This window comes from Elephas maximus, chromosome 11, assembly GCF_024166365.1.
Source record: "Elephas maximus indicus isolate mEleMax1 chromosome 11, mEleMax1 primary haplotype, whole genome shotgun sequence".
Lineage (NCBI taxonomy): Eukaryota > Metazoa > Chordata > Mammalia > Proboscidea > Elephantidae > Elephas > Elephas maximus.
This window is the reverse complement of record NC_064829.1, coordinates 84182584-84204708: the sequence shown is the minus strand read 5'-3', so window position 1 is coordinate 84204708 and position 22125 is coordinate 84182584. Positions and strand designations below refer to the sequence as shown.

At 45.1% G+C, this 22125-nt stretch overlaps 1 protein-coding gene across 2 annotated transcripts in view; it reads left to right on the top strand.

Annotated features, from left to right (window-relative positions):
* Nucleotides 1–22125, top strand: part of MBP (myelin basic protein) — a 134484-nt gene that overhangs the window by 79513 nt on the left and 32846 nt on the right. For both annotated transcript variants that reach the window (XM_049901898.1, XM_049901897.1), the window contains exon 4: nucleotides 17038–17471. In XM_049901898.1, the coding sequence (XP_049757855.1) occupies nucleotides 17038–17471 (434 nt within the window). The remainder of the gene's footprint in view (nucleotides 1–17037; nucleotides 17472–22125) is intronic.

Genomic DNA, 22125 nt, shown 5'->3' with positions numbered 1-22125 from the left:
CCTACCTAAACTAACACATTCAGAAGCAGAACAACTAAATAGACCCATAACAAAAAAAGAGATTGAAACGGTAATCAAAAAACTCCCAACAAAAAAAAGTCCTGGCCCGGACGGCTTCACTGCAGAGTTCTACCAAATTTTCAGAGAACAGTTAACACCACTACTACTAAAGGTATTCCAAAGCATAGAAAATGACGGAATACTACCCAACTCATTCTATGAAGCCACCATCTCCCTGATACCAAAACCAGGTAAAGACATTACAAAAAAAGAAAATTATAGACCTATATCCCTCATGAACATTGATGCAAAAATCCTCAACAAAATTCTAGCCAATAGAATCCAACAACACATCAAAAAAATAATTCACCCTGATCAAGTGGGATTTATACCAGGTATGCAAGGCTGGTTTAATATCAGAAAAACCATTAATGTAATCCATCACATAAATAAAACAAAAGACAAAAACCACATGATCTTATCAATTGATGCAGAAAAGGCATTTGACAAAGTCCAACACCCATTTATGATAAAAACTCTTACCAAAATAGGAATTGAAGGAAAATTCCTCAACATAATAAAGGGCATCTATGCAAAGCCAACAGCCAATATCACTCTAAATGGAGAGAACCTGAAAGCATTTCCCTTGAGAACGGGAACCAGACAAGGATGCCCTTTATCACCGCTGTTATTCAACATCGTGTTGGAAGTCTTAGCCAGGGCAATCAGGCTAGACAAAGAAATAAAAGGTATCCGGATTGGCAAGGAAGAAGTAAAGTTATCACTATTTGCAGATGACATGATTATATACACAGAAAACCCTAAGGAATCCTCCAGAAAACTACTGAAACTAATAGAAGAGTTTGGCAGAGTCTCAGGTTATAAAATAAACATACAAAAATCACTTGGATTCCTCTACATCAACAAAAAGAACACCGAAGAGGAAATAACCAAATCAATACCATTCACGGTAGCCCCCAAGAAGATAAGATACTTAGGAATAAATCTTACCAAGGATGTAAAAGACCTATACAAAGAAAACTACAAAGCTCTACTACAAGAAATTCAAAAGGACATACTTAAGTGGAAAAACATACCTTGCTCATGGATAGGAAGACTTAACATAGTAAAAATGTCTATTCTACCAAAAGCCATCTATACATTTAACGCACTTCCGATCCAAATTCCAATGTCATATTTTAAGGGGATAGAGAAACAAATCACCAATTTCATATGGAAGGGAAAAAAGCCCCGGATAAGCAAAGCACTACTGAAAAAGAAGAAGAAAGTGGGAGGCCTCACCTTACCTGACTTCAGAACCTATTATACAGCCACAGTAGTCAAAACAGCCTGGTATTGGTACAACAACAGACACATAGACCAATGGAACAGAATTGAGAACCCAGACATAGATCCATCCACGTATGAGCAGCTGATATTTGACAAAGGACCAGTGTCAATTAACTGGGGAAAAGACAGCCTTTTTAACAAATGGTGCTGGCATAACTGGATATCCATTTGCAAAAAAATGAAACAGGACCCATACCTCACACCATGCACAAAAACTAACTCCAAGTGGATCAAAGACCTAAACATAAAGACTAAAACGATAAAGATCATGGAAGAAAAAATTGGGACAACCCTAGGAGCCCTAATACAAGGTATAAACAGAATACAAAACATTACCAAAAATGATGAAGAGAAACCCGATAACTGGGAGCTCCTAAAAATCAAACACCTATGCTCATCTAAAGACTTCACCAAAAGAGTAAAAAGACCACCTACAGATTGGGAAAGAATTTTCAGCTATGACATCTCCGACCAGCGCCTGATCTCTAAAATCTACATGATTCTGTCAAAACTCAACCACAAAAAGACAAACAACCCAATCAAGAAGTGGGCAAAGGATATGAACACACATTTCTCTAAAGAAGATATTCAGGCAGCCAACAGATACATGAGAAAATGCTCTCGATCATTAGCCATTAGAGAAATGCAAATTAAAACTACGATGAGATTCCATCTCACACCAGCAAGGCTGGCATTATTCCAAAAAACACAAAATAATAAATGTTGGAGAGGCTGCGGAGAGATTGGAACTCTCATACACTGCTGGTGGGAATGTAAAATGGTACAACCACTTTGGAAATCTATCTGGCGTTATCTTAAACAGTTAGAAATAGAACTACCATACAACCCAGAAATCCCACTCCTCGGAATATACCCTAGAGATACAAGAGCCTTCATACAAACAGATATATGCACACCCATGTTTATTGCAGCTCTGTTTACAATAGCAAAAAGTTGGAAGCAACCAAGGTGTCCATCAACGGATGAATGGGTAAATAAATTGTGGTATATTCACACAATGGAATACTACGCATCGATAAAGAACAGTGACGAATCTCTGAAACATTTCATAACATGGAGGAACCTGGAAGGCATTATGCTGAGCGAAATGAGTCAGAGGCAAAAGGACAAATACTGTATAAGACCACTATTATAAGATCTTGAGAAATAGTAAACCTGAGAAGAACACATACTTTTGTGGTTACGAGGGGGGGAGGGAGGGAGGGTGGGAGAGGGTTTTTTTATTGATTAATCAGTAGATAAGAACTGCTTTAGGTGAAGGGAAAGACAACACTCAATACATGGAAGGTCAGCTCAATTGGACTGGACCAAAAGCAAAGAAGTTTCCGGGATAAAATGAATGCTTCAAAGCTCAGCAGAGCAAGCGCGGGAGTCTGGGGAACATGGTTTGCGGGGACTTCTAAGTCAATTGGCAAAATAATTCTATTATGAAATCATTCTGCATCCCACTTTGAAATGTGGCGTCTGGGGTCTTAAATGCTAACAAGCAGCCATCTAAGATGCAGCAATTGGTCTCAACCCACCTGGAGCAAAGGAAAATGAAGAACACCAAGCCCACATGACAACTAAGAGCCCAAGAGACAGAAAGGGCCACATGAACCAGAGACCTACATCATCCTGAGACCAGAAGAACTAGTTGGTGCCCGGCCACAATCGATGACTGCCCTGACAGGGAGCTCAGCAGAGGACCCCTGAGGGAGCAGGAGAGCAGTGGGATGCAGACCCCAAATTCTCATAAGAAGACCAAACTTAATGGTCTGACTGAGACTGGAGGAATCCCGGCGGTCATGCTCTCCAGACCTTCTGTTGACACAGGACAGGAACCATCCCTGAAGACAACTCATCAGACATGAAAGGGACTGGTCAGCGGGTGGGAGAGAGACGCTGATGAAGAGTGAGCTAATTATATCAGGTGTACACTTGAGATTGTGTTGGCAACTCTTGTCTGGAGGGGGGATGGGAGGCTAGAGAGAGAGGGAAGCCGGCAAAATTGTCAAGAAAGGAGAGACTGAAAGGGCTGACTCAAGACGGGGAGAGTAAGTGGGAGTAGGGAGTGAGATGTATGTAAACTTATATGTGACAGACTGATTGGATTTGTAAACGTTCACTTGAAGCTTAATAAAAGTTATTATAAAAAATAAAAAAAAAAAAAAAAAAAAAAAAAAAAAAAAAAAAAAAAAAAAAAAAAAAAAAAAAAAAAATGGTGCCTGGGCCTCAAATCCAGGACAGTTAAATCAGAATCTCTCAGCTTGGGCTTCAGCATGGGACATGTTTAAAAGCTTCCCAGCTGATTCTAACATTCACTGATTTAAAGAGCTAGCCAAGTATTTATTTAATTCAGTGAAATTCACTCATTCTGTGAAGGCAGTCAATGAGGAATGATGAAAAGATACTGTGTACATCAGGAAAACCAAAGGAAAAGCCATCAGAACACCCCAACGTTTTTATAGCTCTACTACCCAGTGGGATGGATGGATTGGTACCTTTAACAGCTTCCCGAGTCCAGGTTTCCTTCGCCACCTGCCTCACCTCTGTCTTAATTGGCCTGGGATAGAGCTGGATGTCAACCTGCTTAAAACTCTCCCAGGTTATTATAATGTGTGGCTAAGATTGAGAACCCCTGTTATCTCCTTATATGGGCTTCCATTTATCCAGCAAATAATTATCGAACATGTGCTATATGACAAAACAGTGGTTCTCCCACTGAGCAGGCATTAAAGCTGCTGAAGGGTCTGGTGAAATACAGGCTGTGGACCCCACCCCAAGATGCCGGCTCAGTAGGTCTCATCATATTCCCAGGTTCACCCACACTCAAAGAGAAGGGATTATACAAAAGCAATGGTTATAAGAGGCATTCTTAGAAGTCTGCCTACAGCAAGGCACTGGATGGATGGATGGATGGATGGATGGATGGATGGATGGATGGATGGATGGATGGATGGATGGATGGATGGATGGATGGATGGATGGATGGATGGATGGATGGATGGATGGATGGATGGATGGATGGATGGATGGATGGATGGATGGATGGATGGATGGATGGATGGATGGATGGATGGATGGATGGATGGATGGATGGATGGATGGATGGATGGATGGATGGATGGATGGATGGATGGATGGATGGATGGATGGGTGGATGGATGGGTGGATGGGTGGATGGGTGGGTGGGTAAGTAGATGGGTGGGTGGGTGGCTAGAAGAGTGGATGGAAAATGTGTAGTACATTAGCCTACATTCAAGGCGTCCCTAGACTACTTCTGTAGATGCCATAATAGCAACAACAACAAAAGCCTTTATTGAGCATTCACAATGCTCCAGGCACAGCACTAAGAACATTTTATGACATTTACCTCAACTACTGGTCACAACAATACTACGAGGTAGCTCCAGCTATAGGTGGATTTTGCAGGTGAGGCAACCAAGGCTTGTTGTTAGGTGCTATCAAGTTAATTTTCAACCAGTAGCAATCCCATGTGACAGAATAGAACTGTTTGGTAGGGTTTCCTAGGCTGTAATCTTTATGGGAACAGATCGCTAGGTCTTTTCTCCTGTAAAGCCACTGGGTGAGTTTGAACCACCAACCTTTCAGTTCAAAGTGGAGCGCTTAACCACTGCATCACCAGGCCTCCTTAACCAAAGCTTAACGAGATTACATTCCTTGCTCAAGGTCACAGGGTAGCTGGTAGGACCAAGAACCAGAGTCAGGTAGGTTTGACCTAGGACATTGTCCTAGGAGGCCAAACTCAATTTAATTCTGCTTGTATTAACTGAGCACCTCTGTGTGTCCAAATGGCCCAAAGCTAGGCATACAAAGGTTTAAAAACTTACTTATGCTCCCACTAAAAATCAACTCCCAGAAGTCCCTGCAATGCTGCTTTCCTGGGGAAAACCTTTGTCTTCTTCGGGTCTTTTTATTGTTGTACAAAGTTGCTATGAATTTCCCAGAGGTGGCAGGTGTGACACAACCTGAGCAATACTGGGCTCTTTTTCTTTAACCTCACATCCTGACAACACTGTGTCAGGAAGCCAGGCATGTGGAAAGCCACTTCATGATGAATGGACAGAGTTCAGTAGGGTTGGGGCTCCCCATGCCACCTGTTCAGGAGTGTCAGGGCCAAGAGGAAGCCTGGTCCCCAACCTGGACCCGGGCCTCCCCATGACCCCATCCTGCCGTGGGAGGGCTCGAGGGCCAAGTTATTTAGAGCAAATAAAAACTATATGTTCTGGGCACACAAAGGAGGCCCTCAGTGTGAAATGGGTGGGCTGACAGGGTTCATTTGTGGAAGAAATCTCTGCGGGAGTTGGAGGACGGCCACATGCTTCTCATAGATGCAGAATTTCTGCCATAGCAGGTCCCACTGGCCACAACCATGGCCCTTTGTTCCCCTCACCCGCCCTGGTGACCCTGAGCAAAGAATGCCAGGGGCAGAAGTATTCCACAAACAAGGAGAAGCCACTCCGGCCCTGGCCCACACTTCCAAATTCCAGGGCTGGGGCCCCAGCTCCCCTGTGGCAAGGGACTCCCCCAGGGCCAGTGGGCTGTGTGGGGCAAACAGGTACCTGTACCCCATCTTCTCAAGCCAGAGTGATGGGCCAGAGCATAGCCACACTCTTTCTTTAGCATGCCCGCCTCCCCTTATTCCCTCTGGGCCACATGCTGGTCACCAGTTTTCATTTTCTTGATGTTTCTGTTCAAGAGACCAAACCTGCAGGCCTGGCTTGTGACAAATTAATTTAAAAGTCAGACTCTCCGTATTATTCAGCCATAAAGAGAACAGGTTTCAGCAGAGCTTTCCATCTAAGACAGACTAGGAAGAAAGGCCTGGCAATCTGCTTCCAAAAAAATCAGCCAATAAAAACCCTATGGAGCACAACAGTCTGATCTGTAACCGATCATGGGGATGATACAGGAGTGAGCAGTGAAACGTTTCATGCATGGGGTCGCATGAGTCGAGGTTGACATGACAGCAGCTAGCTACGATAACAACTCCCTTGCAAACGGTCCTCTGTGCATCTTTCTGACCTGGAGACAAAGTTCACAAGTCTCTAAATCAACTCAGTACATAAAGCGCTTAATTTTATATACTGACAGCAGCCAGCAGGTGGTTATTACCTGAGGAAATGACAGGTGGGCACCTTCTTACAAAAAGCCTTAATAACATGTGCTTTGATATAGTATTAAACAGCTCCACACACTGTAACAGGCCCAAGAATGTTACTGTGTCTTTGACATAAAATGCGTTCATTGTAATTACCGTACACTTGAGGGTAGGGGTGGAAGCGTACTGAAGTCATAGCATGCCACGGCTGCAATGCTGAACTGCAGTCATTAGGAGAATGAATGGCTCCTTGCCCACCTGCCGCTCTAGTGACAAAATGTGGAATTCAGGGCTTCGTCTGACAAATTCTGATTTACCAGTCTGGGGTGTGCCTAGGATTCTGTATTTTATCTCTCATGCAGATACGCACGCATGCACGGAGTTTTGATGAAAGTTATTTATGCAGTATTCCTTAAGAAATGTGCTCTAGGTTAAAAATATTTAAATATGTTGTTGTTGTTAGGTGCCATCGAGCCGGTTCCGACTCGTAGAGACCCTATGCACAACAGAACGAAACACTGCCCGGTCCTGCGCCATCCTTATAATCGTTGTTATGCTTGAGCTCATTGTTGCAGCCACTGTGTCAGTCCACCTCGTTGAGGGTCTTCCTCTTTTCCACTGACCCTGTACTCTGCCAAGCATGATGTCCTTCTCCAGGGACTGATCCCTCCTGACAACATGTCCAAAGTATGTAAGATGCAGTCTAACCATCCTTGGCTCCAAGGAGCATTCTGGCCACACTTCTTCCAAGACAGATTTGTTCGTTCCTTTTGGCAGTCCATGGGATATTCAGTATTCTTCGCCAACACCACAATTCAAAGGCGTCAACTCTTCTTCGGTCTTCCTCATTCATTGGCTAGCTTTCACATGCATATGATGTGATTGAAAATACCAGGGCTTGGGTCAGGCGCACCTTAGTCTTCAGGGTGACATCTTTGCTCTTCAACACTTTGAAGAGGTCCTTTGCAGCAGATTTATCCAATGCAATACGTCTTTTGATTTCTTGACTGCTGCTTCCATGGCTGTTGATTGTGGATCCAAGTAAAATGAAATCCTTGACAACTTCAATCTTTTCCCTGTTTACTATGATGTTGCCCATTGGTCCCGTTGTGAGGATTTTTGTTTTCTTTATGTTGAGGTGTAATCCATACTGAAGGCTGTGTTCTTTGATCTTCATTAGTAAGTGCTTCAAGTCCTCTTCACTTTCAGCAAGCAAGGTTGTGTCATCTGCATAATGCAGGTTGTTAATGAGTCTTCCTCCAAACTCAATGCCACTGAAAATATTTAAATATAGGACAGTATTTACTGTGCCATCAAAATTCCATTTGAGAGCCTCTCGTTTGGACATTTGTTCCTATCTTTTTCTGGTTATAGCAAGATGATGGGCAAGTGGCAGTTTTTTAAACAAACACAAGCTATTGAGCCCTGAGCTCCTAAATTGTTACAGGGTAATGCTTAGCATAGATAGACTGTCAGAGTAGCAGCATAATTTTAAGATTCCTGAGCTCAGCTTTTTGAGGGTGTTTCAGTTGTTGTTTTCGTTACATACCGTCAAGTCGATTCCAACTCTTGGCAGTTCCACGTGACAAAGTAGAACTGCCCCATAGGGTTTCTTAGGCTGTAATCTTTACAGGAGCAGATCACCAGGCCTTTTTCCCATGGAGCCGTTTGTGGGGTCAAATTACCAACCTTTCAATTAACTGCTGAGCACTTAATCACTGCACCACCAGGGCTCCTTTTGAGGGTGCTCAGCAGCTGTTTTGGACTGAATTGTGTCCCCCACAAATGTGTGTCAACTTGGCTAGGCCATAATTCCCAGTATTGTGTGGTTGTCCTCCATTTTGTGATCTGATGTAATTATCCTATGTGTTGTAAATCCTAACCTCTAGATGTTAATGAGGCAGGATTAGAGGCAGTTATGTTAATAAGGCAGAACACAACCTACAGAATCGGGGTGTATCTTGAGTCAATCTCTTTTGAGATATAAAAGGCAGAATCAAGCAGAGAGGAGTGGGACCTCCTACCTCCAAGGAAGAAGAGTCAGGAGCTGAATGCGTCCTTTGAACCCAGGGTCCCTGTGCTGATAAGCTCCTAGACCAGGGGAAGATTGATGACAAGGAACTTCCCCTAGAGCTGACAGAGAAAGAAAGCTATCCCCTGGAGCTGGTGCCCTGAATTTGGACTTATAGCTTCCTAGACTGTGAGAGGATGAATTTCTCTTTGTTAAAGCCATCCACTTGTAGTATTTTGTTACAGCAGCACTAGATAACTAAGACCACAGCCATTAATGTACACTGCCAAGGCCCACTGATATAAATGGTAAATAAGTAGGTCATACATAAAGGTGGGTGGGAGACCTCCCTCTCCCAACACAGGCCACCTGGACGCCCCCAGGTGCACTGTCGCACTGAGTTGCACTCAGGGTTTCTGTCACTCTCAGGTAGAGCCCTGGCTGAGCTCTGAGCTCAGGATATGAGACTGTAGAAAGTTGTTCCATCTCTCCTGGTCAGCCCCTCTCAATTAAGCAGCTACAATCCAGAAATGTTTTAGCCATTAATTATCTGAAGTTAAATTTTACCTGGAAAGGCACCAACTAGTTGCAAGTGAGGCCAGTTACAGCTGGAGACCAGGCGTGTGAAAGCAGTGAGTGATGGGGATCATTTGTAGTTTCTGGAATGCAGAGAGGCTGTTTCAGACCTGGAGTTAACATTGATTCCTTGTTTAACTTTTTTAAGTCTCAGTTGCCTCATGTGAGTAAGGGCTGATCAATCTACCTGATTCCTAAGGTTATGGATAATATCTTTAAGACACCTAGCAATGTGTCTCAGATACAATCTGCAAAGACGTCTCCTTTCTGTAGGTGTCTGTGGGCTCTTGTGTTTATGTGAGGGGTAGACAGGATGTGAAAACTTATACATGAGGTCACAGAGCATGATTGCTGAAAGAAGCATTAAGGATTGAGTGTGCCCTTCCATGTTATAAAGGAGTCCCTGGGTGGTAGAATCTGTGAACATGCTTGGGTGATAACCGAAAGCTTAGAGGTTTGAGTCCCCTCAGAGGTACCTTGGAAGAAAGGCCTGGCAATCTACTTCTGAAAAACCAGCCATTGAACCTTATGATGCTCAGTCCTACCCTGATACATATGGGGTTGCCATGAGTTGGAGTCAACTCAGTGCAACTGGTACTGATCCCATTTTAAAAGCACAGAAACTGATATGCAGCTTGGTTCAGCAACTTGATCAAGCACATTCAGCTAGTTAAAAAAAAAAGTTAGTAGTGGTTAATAGAAAAACCGAGGTCAGACTCGGGTGTCCTGCTCAGTTGTTCTCAGAGCCTTCACCCTGGACGTCCAAGTGCATAGCTTTTTAATGGCGGTATTGTCTCTGCTGTCGCATGGCTTGGTTTGTTCCCAGTGGACTGCCCAGCACAAGTGGACAAAATGACTTGTCAAAATCAACGCCCCTCAGTGACCCATTTTCACTCTGAGCAACAAGTGCACATTTGGATTTGGACTTAATGAAAGAGTACAGCTGGAAATCTAAATTCTTTATTCTGGTACTTCAGAGCCACACAGAGTGGTTAAACTTAGAAAATCACAAAACCTTCCATGTAATCAGGAAGAATCATAGAACTCAAATCACTTCTAAAGCAGAGATCTTGAGACCATGGGTGTAGAACCTCTAAGGATTTAACGGGAAGGTCTTAACAATAAGCTCATAAGACACAATCCAGCAGCTTTAAGGTCAATGTCTAAGTTCTTCTAGCAAAGAGAACTGGGTAGTTGGTTTCTTTTATCTCTTTTTGGAGTAATTAACATCCCAATAAACCTCAGCATCTTCTATTTCCCAACACTAAGTACTGTTGACAGGCTAAGGACCCAGCCATGTGCTAGAATCAATAGAAGACAAATATGGCACAGTCCCTGCCTTCAGGCAGACACTGGATAACCGAGAGAAGAGATAAATCCAGTCCTCACTGTGTCCAGAGAAGGCTTCCGGGGAGAGAGGTGGATGGGTAGGTAGGCCACAGATGAGACAACCACAGGTCCAAAGACAGGAGTCAGGTGCAAACTTGGCCTGTGCTGGTGGTATGTTGGAGAGCAAAAGGAAATCCAGGCAGGGTCTGGTCTCAGTGTCTATGAGAACGAGGAGTCATTAGGGGACTGGAGGTCTCATGCTGCAAAGCCTTTATGGATCATCCCAGCAGTGTGTGTAAAATGGACACCAAAGACAAGGAGAGCAGCAATGACACTGTAGCAAAACCATGGCATAAAAAGGCAATTAAAATTTTTTTAAAAAAATAAGAGGGTTATCTTAGTCATCTAGTGCTACTATAACAGAAATACCACAAGTGGACAATTTTAACAAAGAGAAGTTTATTCTCTCACAGTCCAGTAGGCTTGAAGTCCAAATTCAGGAACCAGCTCCAGGGGAAGTCTTTTTCTCTCTGTTGGCTCTGGAGGAAGGTCCTTGTCATCAGACTTCCCTTGGTTTGGGAGCATCTCAGCACAGAAACCTCAGGTCCAAAGGATGAGCTCTACTCCCTGGCGCTACTTTCTTGTGTGAGGTTCCCAAATCTCTGCTTGCTTCCTTTTCCTTTTATCTCTTGAGAGATAAAAGGTGGTACAGGCCACACACACACCCCCTCCCCGGGAAAACGCCCTTTACAATGGATCAGGGATGTGACCTGGTAAGGGTGTTACAATCCCACCCTAATCTTCTTTAACATAAAATTACAATTCCATTCTAATCCTCTCTAACATAAAATTACAATCAGAAAATAGCGATAACCACACAATACAGGAAATCATGGCCCAGCCAAACTGATACATACATTTTGGGGGGGACATAATTCAGTCCACGACAAGGGTGGTTGCAGTCACATAAGAAATGTTCTATGGGAAGAAGGCAATAGGACCCAGTGACCCACTAGAGATGAAGGGGACAGACAGGCAGGCAGACACACAGACGGTACCACTGTGACTGTCAGCTGAGGCCCCCTCAGTGGGTCATGACGTCTGCTTGTTTCTTAAATAGGAACCCCCCCACCACCATCAAACTCCTGGTTCTGGTCTGCAGTTCTGGGCTCTAGAAACCACTTGCTGGTACGTGACAGCACATCTACCGCTCAGGGATACTTTAAGCCACTCAGCTTTTCTAGTGTCATCGTCTTCTAAACGGCCAATGCGTTTTCCCACCTAGGTTTTCTGGGTTACGTTTCAGCTGTAAGATTGGGTATGTGTATGTGTTTTTTTTTTAAGTCTTCTTGCAATTGCAGAATCTGATCAATAATTGAATATTAGAAGTGTGAATCCTGGTAGGAGTGAGTACGTTTCACCAATTGTGTAATGACTGCTCTGTTCCATAAAATTGTCTACATGAAAAAGCGACCCTGAGCTTTAGTTCGGTGGGAGGTAATACTAGTTGATGACTGTTAACTGCACTTGTCCCCATCGAAAAAATAGTGCCCATCCAAAGATGTGGGCTTTGCACCACACTTCTTAGGTGTCGGGAGAAGCTACTTTCAGGGCACAAATGCTCTTCTTTGTGCCTCACAAATAACTGCATTCAGGGACACAAAGCCCAACTGTTGTAAAAATATTAGTATTCAGATGCTCTTGTGTTTTGTTAATGCATTTAATTATGTACAATATAGCTATTGTTTCACTTTTGCGTTTGCATTAATTTAGATTAGCCCCAGAATATAAAGCACAGCCAGAAAATCAGACCCTTTAATTATATCTTGCTCTTGCCACCTATAAAATAAGCATAGTATCCATGCAAAAAATTACAGCCTTACGCTGGCCCCAGTATTTCTTATTGTTGCCTTTGCAAACACGACAATGCAACGATGCATTTAATAGATCTGTTATAAGTAGTGTCTCATGTAGCTGAATTGAACCCATGGTCCTAAAGGAATTGTGCCAGCAAAGACTCCCCCACCCTGCCCCATTTTTTGCAGGCTTGTCCTGGTTTGGGTGACAAAATTCTGAGTCTTATAGTATGGCTTGTGTTAGATATATCTGACAACTACACCCACCATATTCAACATGGCTAAGATCACAGTGACTCCTGGTTTCCTACTGTTTGTCTTATACTTTGCCATGGGCGACCATTTGTAATGCATGTTAGGAGTAAGGTACTCTGCTTTGGAATATAGCTCGATATATCAGCTGCACGACCCATACCATTTATGGTACAGTTTCTTGACCCAAATGACTTTCTTGAAAGAGTTAGGAATCATTTTTTGTTTTGTTTTGTTATATATATTTTATATTTGGGAAATATATATGTAATTACTGCGTCACCAGGGCTCCTCAGTATACATACACACAGTGGTTAAGCCCTCAGCTGCTAACCAAAAGGTCAGCTGTTCAGACCCACCATTGCCTCCATTGAAGAAAGATGTGGCAGTCTGCTTCTGTAAAGATTACAGACTTGGAAACCTGATGGGGCAGTTCTACTCTGTCCTGTAGGGTCACTACGAGTGGGAATCAACTTGACGGCAAGGGGTTTGGTTTTTTTTGTATATATATACATCGTGTCATTTTGAAATGGTAGTAACATTTAACCTGATTATACTCTAAGTCAAGTCAAAGATGATTGAGTTGTCAGGGAATTTAAGAAACAGACTTCTAGTATTAATAAGAAGTGTATGGTATCTTCTAGGATATTTTCAGTGAGCCACCAACATTTTTATGAAAAAATAATTACTCAGTGCTTTGTTAAAGTGAGCCTATGTAGACATGTCCTCTGAGTGGAGACATACTTACTGAACGTGTGAGGTGGGCTGACTGGGATCTGTGGGGGACACGAAGGTCTACTGCCCTTTCAGAGAATTGGATCTAGATGTTAAAAATGTGAAATAAAATATCTAAGGGCAATTTCAAACACTGGTTACAGCGGTACTGATTATGAATGCAATTGGAGTGCAAAAAAACGACAAACCTGGAGGATAGAGTAACTAGAGGAAACTCGGCCTGTGAATTCAGCGAGGGCTGAGGTCCTCCTGGGAAGGAGGGCCTTGAGCACTCGAACACGGCATTGATCACAAACCCTGACATAGACCTCTATGTAGGCTCAGAGTCTGGGGCTGCAGAGGTGGGGAGAGGTGGGATGAGCTGGGAATGGAGAGGAGAGGACCATGGAGAGATGCTGAGGAAGAACTGACAGGTCTTCTGATAGGTTAGTATCAAAAGCAGAAGAGTGTGAGAGGCTGAAAATGGCTGTAACATTCCCATAGAGGCTGAGAGGAATGAGACATGCAAGAAGCCGGCTTGAAGGGAAACAAGTTCATGTGAGATTCCTTGAGCCTGAGGGGTCTGCACATGCTTGGAGGGGAGAGGGCCTGCAGAGGGTAGACGTGGACAGATGGGGGATCTGTGCAGACCACCACACTGGTGGTTAGTGTGGAGGTAAGGAGGTGAGCTCTCCAATGGTGTAAAGACAAGAGAGAAAGCCAAGGGGGACCCGTGACCTCAGGGAGAGGTGGAAGGAGAAAGCCTGAATCTGAGAAGAGCAGACAGGCAGGGGAGCCCAGAGGAGACCGAGCTGGCTAACAGCCTGGGGCTCTCAACCTGAGGAGGCCAGGCCCTGTCTCCTGGCTCCAACCCACCTCTGCCCTGGCCCCCCTCTCCCGACTGCGAGCCCTTCCCTGGTTCCTCTCTTCCCCCTCCTCGATGCCCCCTCCCCTCACCTCCTGGCCGGGGTCGGCACACCGGTGTAGGTGACACCCCCCCCTTGTCCACAGCACCTCACGCTCTGCAGTCCCCTCCCCGCAGGACCTGCCCTCTGCCCTCAGTCCCCCACAATGTGCCCTTAAGCCCCACACACTCCCTCACCACCCCCTCCGTCCCTCTCCCAGGGACCCCACGGCTCCGCACCCATCCACCCCAGGCTGCTACCTGCGGGCAGCAGTCTCTCCACGAAATCTGGCCACGGCGGGTCCGCGGGACGGGGAGGGAAGATGCCAGGTTCACCAGCCACCCTGGACCCAGCCCCTCACCCTGCCCCCCAGGAACCCCACCAGCCCTTCACCTCCGCTTCCTCTGGCCACTTCGCGGTTTCTGGGAGGAACCCTCAGCCCCGCACGTCCCTGAGGCCCCCTGCACTCTCTGGACGCACCTCCTGGGCTCCGTGCCCAACTCCCGCGTGGCAGTGGTGGCGTTCGGCGCACCTGTGGTAGAGGCTAAGGCTCTGCTACCTGCAGAGGTGGAGCCAGTGCAGGTACAGGCTGCGGTGCAGAACGTTTGTGATTTCTCTCTGCAGAAGAGGAGAGACATGGGACTTCATATGCAAGGAGCCTACGTTACTTTGTTCCCGGATGCAAGAAAAGGCAGATAACTTCAATCCCTCAAAGAGATCTTGGGGACTAGATTGAGAAATAAATGAAGGACTTTAAGTTCAAAGCCCCAGTGATTGTTTAAAGCTGGAAGGGTCTTTTGCCTGCCCTGGTTTGTTTACATCACCAGCCAGGAGCAGCAGTCTGGGCCCTGAGCAGGTTGTCTTTAGTGGCTCTGCTAATGCCCGGAAGCAACCAGATGTGTTTTCGAGGATAGCTGGTTAGGAAGCTGACGATCCGGGTTCTCCTTCTAGCGCTCTGTCTGAGAGAGGTGGGGGGACTACCAAACTCACAGTCTAAATTTAACTGTTTCCAGACGTTTTGTGTAACAGCCAAATATCCCCTAAGTGAAGTGATTTCTCAATCTAAATAAAGATATCCTCAAAGGCCTTTTCAGTGTGATGCCAAAGCCGAGGAAAGTCCTTCTTCACAATGTGCTCCTGCAGCTGTTGGTTATTGAACAATGTCCTGGAGGAAACCCGTCAAGAGCAGAGGCCCGCCACAGCTGCCCACTTCATCCTGCATCACAAGATGTGCGTGTGCTCACTGCCTTTTCTCCCTGACAGCCCTGATCCATTATTACTTGATGTGGGAAAAAAAAAAAAAGATGTAGCGTGATACATTTTCATGATCTCCCACTGGATTGTAAGTTTGGTGAGGTCAGGGACCATATCTTGTTCTTTGCTGTAACCCAAACACCTAGAACAGTGTTTTACACTCATTAAGTATTCAATAAATCATTGCTGGATGGATGAATGGATGGGTGGGTGGGTGGGTGGGTGGAGGGAGGGAGGCAGGGAGGGAGGGAAGGAGGGAGGGAGGGATGGATGGATGGATGCATGGATGCATGGATGGATGGATGCATGGATGGGTGGGTGGGTGGATGCATGGATGGATGCATGGATGGGTGGGTGGGTGGTTGGGTGGATGGGTGGATTGGTGGGTGTGTGAATGGGTGAGTTGATGGGTGGGTAGATCAATGGGTGGGTAGATATGAGTGGGTGGGTGGCTGGGTGGGTGGGCAGGTAGATGGGTTGCTGGGCAGGTGGGCCACAGTGGATGGATGGATGGGTACATAGGTGGATGTATAGGTATATGGGTGGGTAGTAGGTGAATAGATGGATATATGGGTGGGTAGGTGGGTAGATAGATGGATTTGTGGGTGGATGGGTGGCAGAGTGAGTGGACGGATGGATGGAAAGATGGATGGATGGGTGGACGGGTGGGTGGGTGTGTGAGTGGTGGATGGTTGGATGGATGGACACATGGCTGGATGGGTCGATATGTGGATGGGTGGTTGGTGGATGGATGTGTGGGTGGGCAGGTGGGTGATGGTGGGTAGATGGATGGGTGGGTGGGTGGATGAGTATTATCACAAAATGTATGAGAGAAACCACATTTTCATAGATAACTTTGGAGAGGAAGCAGTGGTGTTTATTTCACCCTAACTGTCTATAACTTCCAAGTAAAATGGATCTGTTGCCATTCTTGAGAGAAATTCGGTAGTTCTGGTAAAAGCTATGTGGTGGCGGTATAGATCATGAAGTATCCCATTCTCACTTCAAAGTTTCTCATTGTTGCTACTCAGAGAGGAGAAGCCAAGTCAAAATGTCCTAAATAAGCAATTCTCTAGCGAGAAAGGCATCTTGTGGAATCTGGAAACTAAAGAATTCTAAATGCCCCATTTTTTTAAGGCACGAATCACAAAAAAGATGTGGGAAGGTCCATTTCTGACCAAGAACATTAAAAACACCTTCTGTCAAACACTCCCAACATATTTAACTTACATGCCACTGGCTTTTTAGGTAATAAATATGCCATAAAAGTGCCTACCCTCCCAGACTTCCCAAATGCAGCCAACACAACTCTTGAGGACACATTTTCATGTGGTAGCTGTGTGTGCTGAGGCCGTTTCATCAGGAAACTCTGCTGGGTCTGGTCCAGGTGCCGATCTGCAGTAACTGAGGAAGTTCCCAGGGCCTTCTATCGAAACGGCAACTGATTTGGGTTTTGGTTTCTCTACCAGAAAACAGAACTCCAACCAGGGTGCTCAATCCAGGTTAGTTTCTGCGAAAGGGAGTGTGAGCTGCGACATGGCTCTCTTGCACTCACTGTTCTATGGGTTTGTGTGAGACAACCCGTCCGAGGCGCACGGAGAAAGCGGCATTGTTCGGTGCTGCTCAGCACAGGGCCTTATTCATTGCTCCCCTTGTTGTTTGCAGGAGAGGCAGATGTGAAGCAGTACAATGGGACCCCCTCTAAGGACACAGCGGTGACAGACCCCAGTCGCACAGCGGACCCAAAGAATGCCTGGCAGGAGGCCAGCCCAGCTGACCCAGTGAGCCGCCCCCACTTGATCCGCCTCTTTTCCCGAGATGCCCCAGGCAGAGAGGACAACACCTTCAAAGACAGGCCCTCGGAGTCAGACGAGCTTCAGACCATCCAGGAAGACAGCGCAGTAGCCGAGGGCTTGGATGTGATGGCGTCACAAAAGCGGTCCTCCCAGAGGCACGGATCAAAGTACCTGGCCACAGCAAGTACCATGGACCATGCAAGGCATGGCTTCCTCCCGAGGCCCAGGGACACGGGCTTCCTCGACTCGCTGGGGCGGTTCTTTGCCGGTGACAGGGCTGCGCCCAAGAGGGGCTCCGGCAAGGTGAGCGCTCAGGAGTAGAGAAGCAGCAACCGCGTGCCGCGTTAATATAAACAGCAAAGTCGTAGGTGAAGTAAGCCTGCAGAGGCCGCGCTGGTGCTGCCAGCTGCAGGTAACTCTTAGCTGCGTAAGTTCTGCTGAAAAAGGCTTACTGGTCCCAGGGAATGGGCCTGGGTTGTTGCTTTCAATGTTTTCACCGTACTCACAACCTTTCTCATCCTCACGAGGGATTGTAATTGGGATGTGTCTCAGGGATGCAAGAACACTCTGGAGTCTTGATCTCTCAGGTGGTTGGCTGTGGGCAAGGGAGACTCAGTGCCATAGCCCTGGGGTCTCCCGTGCCCTGTGTTTGGGGTCTCTGCAGCTGATTACGCCTCTGCTGCCCACCCTTTGTGCTGACATTAGATTATGCTGCTTTTTTCTTGGAGTCTTTGCTGCTTTTCGACAATCATACGATGGAGGTGGAGGAGGACTTTTGAACAAACTCCTAAAATTTAAACCTGCCTTGAGCAAACTTTCTCTTGTCTGAGTTGCTTACTGGAAGGGGGTGGGGAATAAATGAGTGCATCTGTGAATCAAAGCCTTATTATCTTGTGATCCCGTTAATTTGAATATAGATTCTGTGAACTCTCAGTATTAAAAAGCAAATCTTCTGTAGATAAAAATGCCTGGCAGGAAAACACTCCTATTATGGTTCATTTTTGAAGTTGACGAGGAGTGGATAATCTTGTGGCTGATGTTTCACTAAAGAGCTCTGCCAGGAGTGGCAGCTTGGGGACCAAATATATGGCCTTGCATGTGATTTTTAGAGTGTTGGGTCGCTGGGTAATTTTTGAGAAAGGTTTTTCCAAATAAGTTGTGGTTTATGGGATGCTCTACTACACATGTCAGATGCAACTTTTCTCCAGGTGTGTTGTGTTTATTCTGAAAGGCCTTTGGGAACTGAAGAGGCTTTTGAATAGTGTGTACTTTCATCATCATGGTAACATACCATCACAAAAGCCCATCTTTGGAGTTATGGAGTTTCTGAAATGTGCTTTAGTGCTTTAGCCTCCAACTAGAATTCTTAGAATTATTGCCAGTGCTAAAATGGCTGAAGATAAGCATCCATGTCGGCTTACCTGTTGGCTGGGTGTGTCGGCACATCCAAGCCTTAGGCAGTGTGCACGTCTATAACATCTGCTCCGAGCTGAGCTCACTGGTGGAGACGCCCTCATCTCCTGGCTTATTTTGTAAATACCACTTGGCACTTCTAAGTGCTCGTGGAACTCGTTTTCTGGTTGATTCCTTCGATGCCTGCATTTATAGACATTTTATCCTAGTTTCTGGCAGTACTCTCCCCCTGAAATCTTGCTCATCTGGCCATCCCTATTGTTTTTCACCTGGAGGTGCTTGTTCAAACACACCTATCAAACCCCACTGGGTCTCAGGAAATTCAGGCTGACTGATGAAGTCTCACTCTTCTGTGAAGCCCCAGATGTTTGCAGCTCCCAGTTTTGAAACCCTACACTAGTCTGTGTAACTCAAGGAGCAGGAAAATTATATTTAAATTGCACAGAAAAGATTAACTCTCTGAATAGCATACATTATAAACCAAGCTTCATTTGAGTGGTAACAGTTTAAGGTGAATTAAAACTGTGAATGCATTTATATCAATCAAATTGTGATTTTATCCCAAAATGGATATATTTACAGGTTGTGTATAAAGGGTTTTCTGTTTGTGTGTGTGTGTGTGTGTGTGTATATATATAGTTACGACCTGTAGTATTTTAAATCTGTTATACCCCTCACTGTTTTCAAAGGAAAAGTTCTAATCTCATCCTATTTGCAAAATAGTACTGAACAGATTATCAAGGATCCAGAGAAGTAAAAACATTTTCACAGGATTTTAAAAAACAAAACCAATTCTTAAATAATTGGTTTAAAAATTTTGAAGTATCCATTCTGTTCACTACTGCATGTTGAATACCGAAAATTTTTAAGTTAACAGTCATGCCTAGCGATGCTGAAGGAGTCAATTAGAGTTTGCATGCAGAATCGTTTAGTTGCTTATTACAAACACAGTCTGTAGTTACACCGCTGTGGAGTATCCTTGCTGAACGTACGTGGTGGGAATTGCTGGTGATATTTGTTCAACTCAACTATTTAGCATGCATTCTCTGCTTGTTTGTTTTTAAATCCTGGAGATGAGATGCAAGCTTAATACACCCTGTGCACAGTTACACGCCCGCATCAACCCTGAAAGTCCCGGTGTGGACTGCTGTGGGGTTATTTTTGACTTTTTGTTTTTTATTTGCTTAGTCTATAAATCAGCAGAGCCCTCATTGTACATGCTAGGAAAGGTCTTTTGAATTCCTTAAGGAGCTTTCAGAGAAGAGAATCAAAAGCCTGATTGTTGTCGTTCACATCCTTACCTAGTGCACATAGAAGGCTGAGGGCGAACGGTAGAAAGGAGAGCCGCTTGCTCTGCCTGGCGTGCCATTTGGGAAGAGATCATTCTGCGGCTGTGTCGAGACTTGGTTGTCCATAGACTAGCACAGTCTCTGAATGGAGCCCCTCAGCCGTTCTTTCAGGGGAACTGTTTGTCCCTGGCGCACGACCCGCCCCCCATGAGAATCACACGGCATCACTGGGTGCCATGTGTCGGAGCTGCCCACACCGTCCCTGGAATGCCCTGGCAACACTCCCCCTTTGTGGGGCTGCAGAGTTGACATTCAGGGAGAGTGCATTATAAATTCCTTGAGGAGGCATATTTTTTTGAGAGCTCAAAATGAAAAGTGCATTCACAGAGAAAATCGCCCTTTGTTGAAAGAGAAAAGAAAGGGGGACTGTGTTGTTGCCTTTAAGGGACAGATTCTCCAGGCCCTGCAATGTTGGGGCAGGCAGTGAAGATGAGAGACACACTTGGCCTATTTACCATGTCTCTCCTAAGTTGCCATCCTTCACCTGGGCCTTGGTTGTCAAACATGTAGGACCCAGCACCATCCTTATTTCAGTACCAAGGTCTGAAGAAATTGAGGCCTGAAAAGCCAAAGCCTTTGAAACACGAGCTTTGCAAACTGCTCTTTTCCTTTTAATCTAGAAGAAGCCAGGTTTTACTAACTAAGCTGGTCCCCAGTGAGAGATACAACATCTGGATAATTTGCATGCAAGAGTACAATGAGAACACAACGATCTAATGTGTTTTCCCCCATATCATCATATTTTAAAGAATTTTCTTAAAAGTAATTTTTAAGCTACCATCTAAACTGATGAGATGATTTGAGCTGCTTTTCTCTATTTATTTTGCACTAAAAGCTCCATTTGTAACCTGCGATTCTCAGCTCTGTGCGTCGGCATTGCCTCTGGCTTCTCTGCCCATCACTGGAATTTGTGGGGTCAGAACAGTGTCTGTCTTTTCATGCTGTGGGGCGTTAACAAGACTGAAAATTAAGTAGAATGTTCTGTGTCCTGTTATTTTTTTTTTTCATTGCATTCTAATTTCATTAAACACGTGTTAGTTCTACAGTCCCCTAATTCTTGATTGTTCGCGTGGTATCCTAATTTTGTGAATGTATTCTGTAATCCTATGGGAAAGTGTAATGTGTGAAGATGGCAAGAAGGACACAGTAGGGGGCAGTCTAGCAGGGCACTCCGACATGTGTGTCTGTCTTAAATCCAGGAGGGTAAGGCCATTGGCCAGCCTTTCACACCACATGGTGGCATGTGATCTGCACACGCTCATTTTCGCTGATGCATCTTGGCTACCAAGAGTGCAGCAGCGCTTGAGCATTGAGCTCTTTTAAGATCTATCTATATGGGATCAAATTGACAACAGCAACTCAGAAGGTTAGATAGGAAGCTTAGGCGGTGGTAAGTTTACGTAATGGGGGAGCAACAACTTGAAAAAGGAGGGCGAGAATGGTTGTACAACTCGGAGAATATAATCAACATCACTGAACTGTACATACAGAAATTGTTGAAATGGCATATATTCTGCTGTGTATATTCTCAACAACAAAAAAACAAAATAGTGCAGCAGTGCACACAGGCCCACCTTGAGCCTCGGCTTGAATCTACACGGCCGAGAGATCTCCCTGACTTAGTGCAACCATTTGCCAGGAGATTTGGTCAGAGAGCCTCAAAGAAAATGCAACATGGCGGGTGTATTTTTTTCTGCACTCAAATACTGTTGGAGTATTCTTACTGGAAGCCCTCTGAGATATCATAATGCTGATTGATTATTGATCAGAGCTGTATTAGGCTCAATGACCAGCCACCTACTGTGTCCTTCCGTTGTCTCGATAGCTCAGTTGTCCACTGTTATTTAAAAAGCTGGTAGTTAAATGAGAGTTTTGTGACCCTGTGTTGGCGGCGATTTTGCTGCGTCTTCTGTGTAATGATACGTTTGTAAATTATGTTTGTGTATTTAATGGTGATTGCCTCTCGGTGATTGCATTACAGTTTGATTTTGTCATGAACTTTTGCGTTATATATTTTCTGCCTTTATGCATTGATTAAACAGTTTCACAGCCTGAGAATGGTGTGCTAATTGTGAGGGAACTTTTCTAAGTTCTCTGCTTTAGTGCCACTGCATGAGTGGATGTGTTGTGTGACTGGTATTTTCATGGCCTCACAGCCGCCTACAGGTAAGTCTGAGGGCCTGACGCCAGTCCCT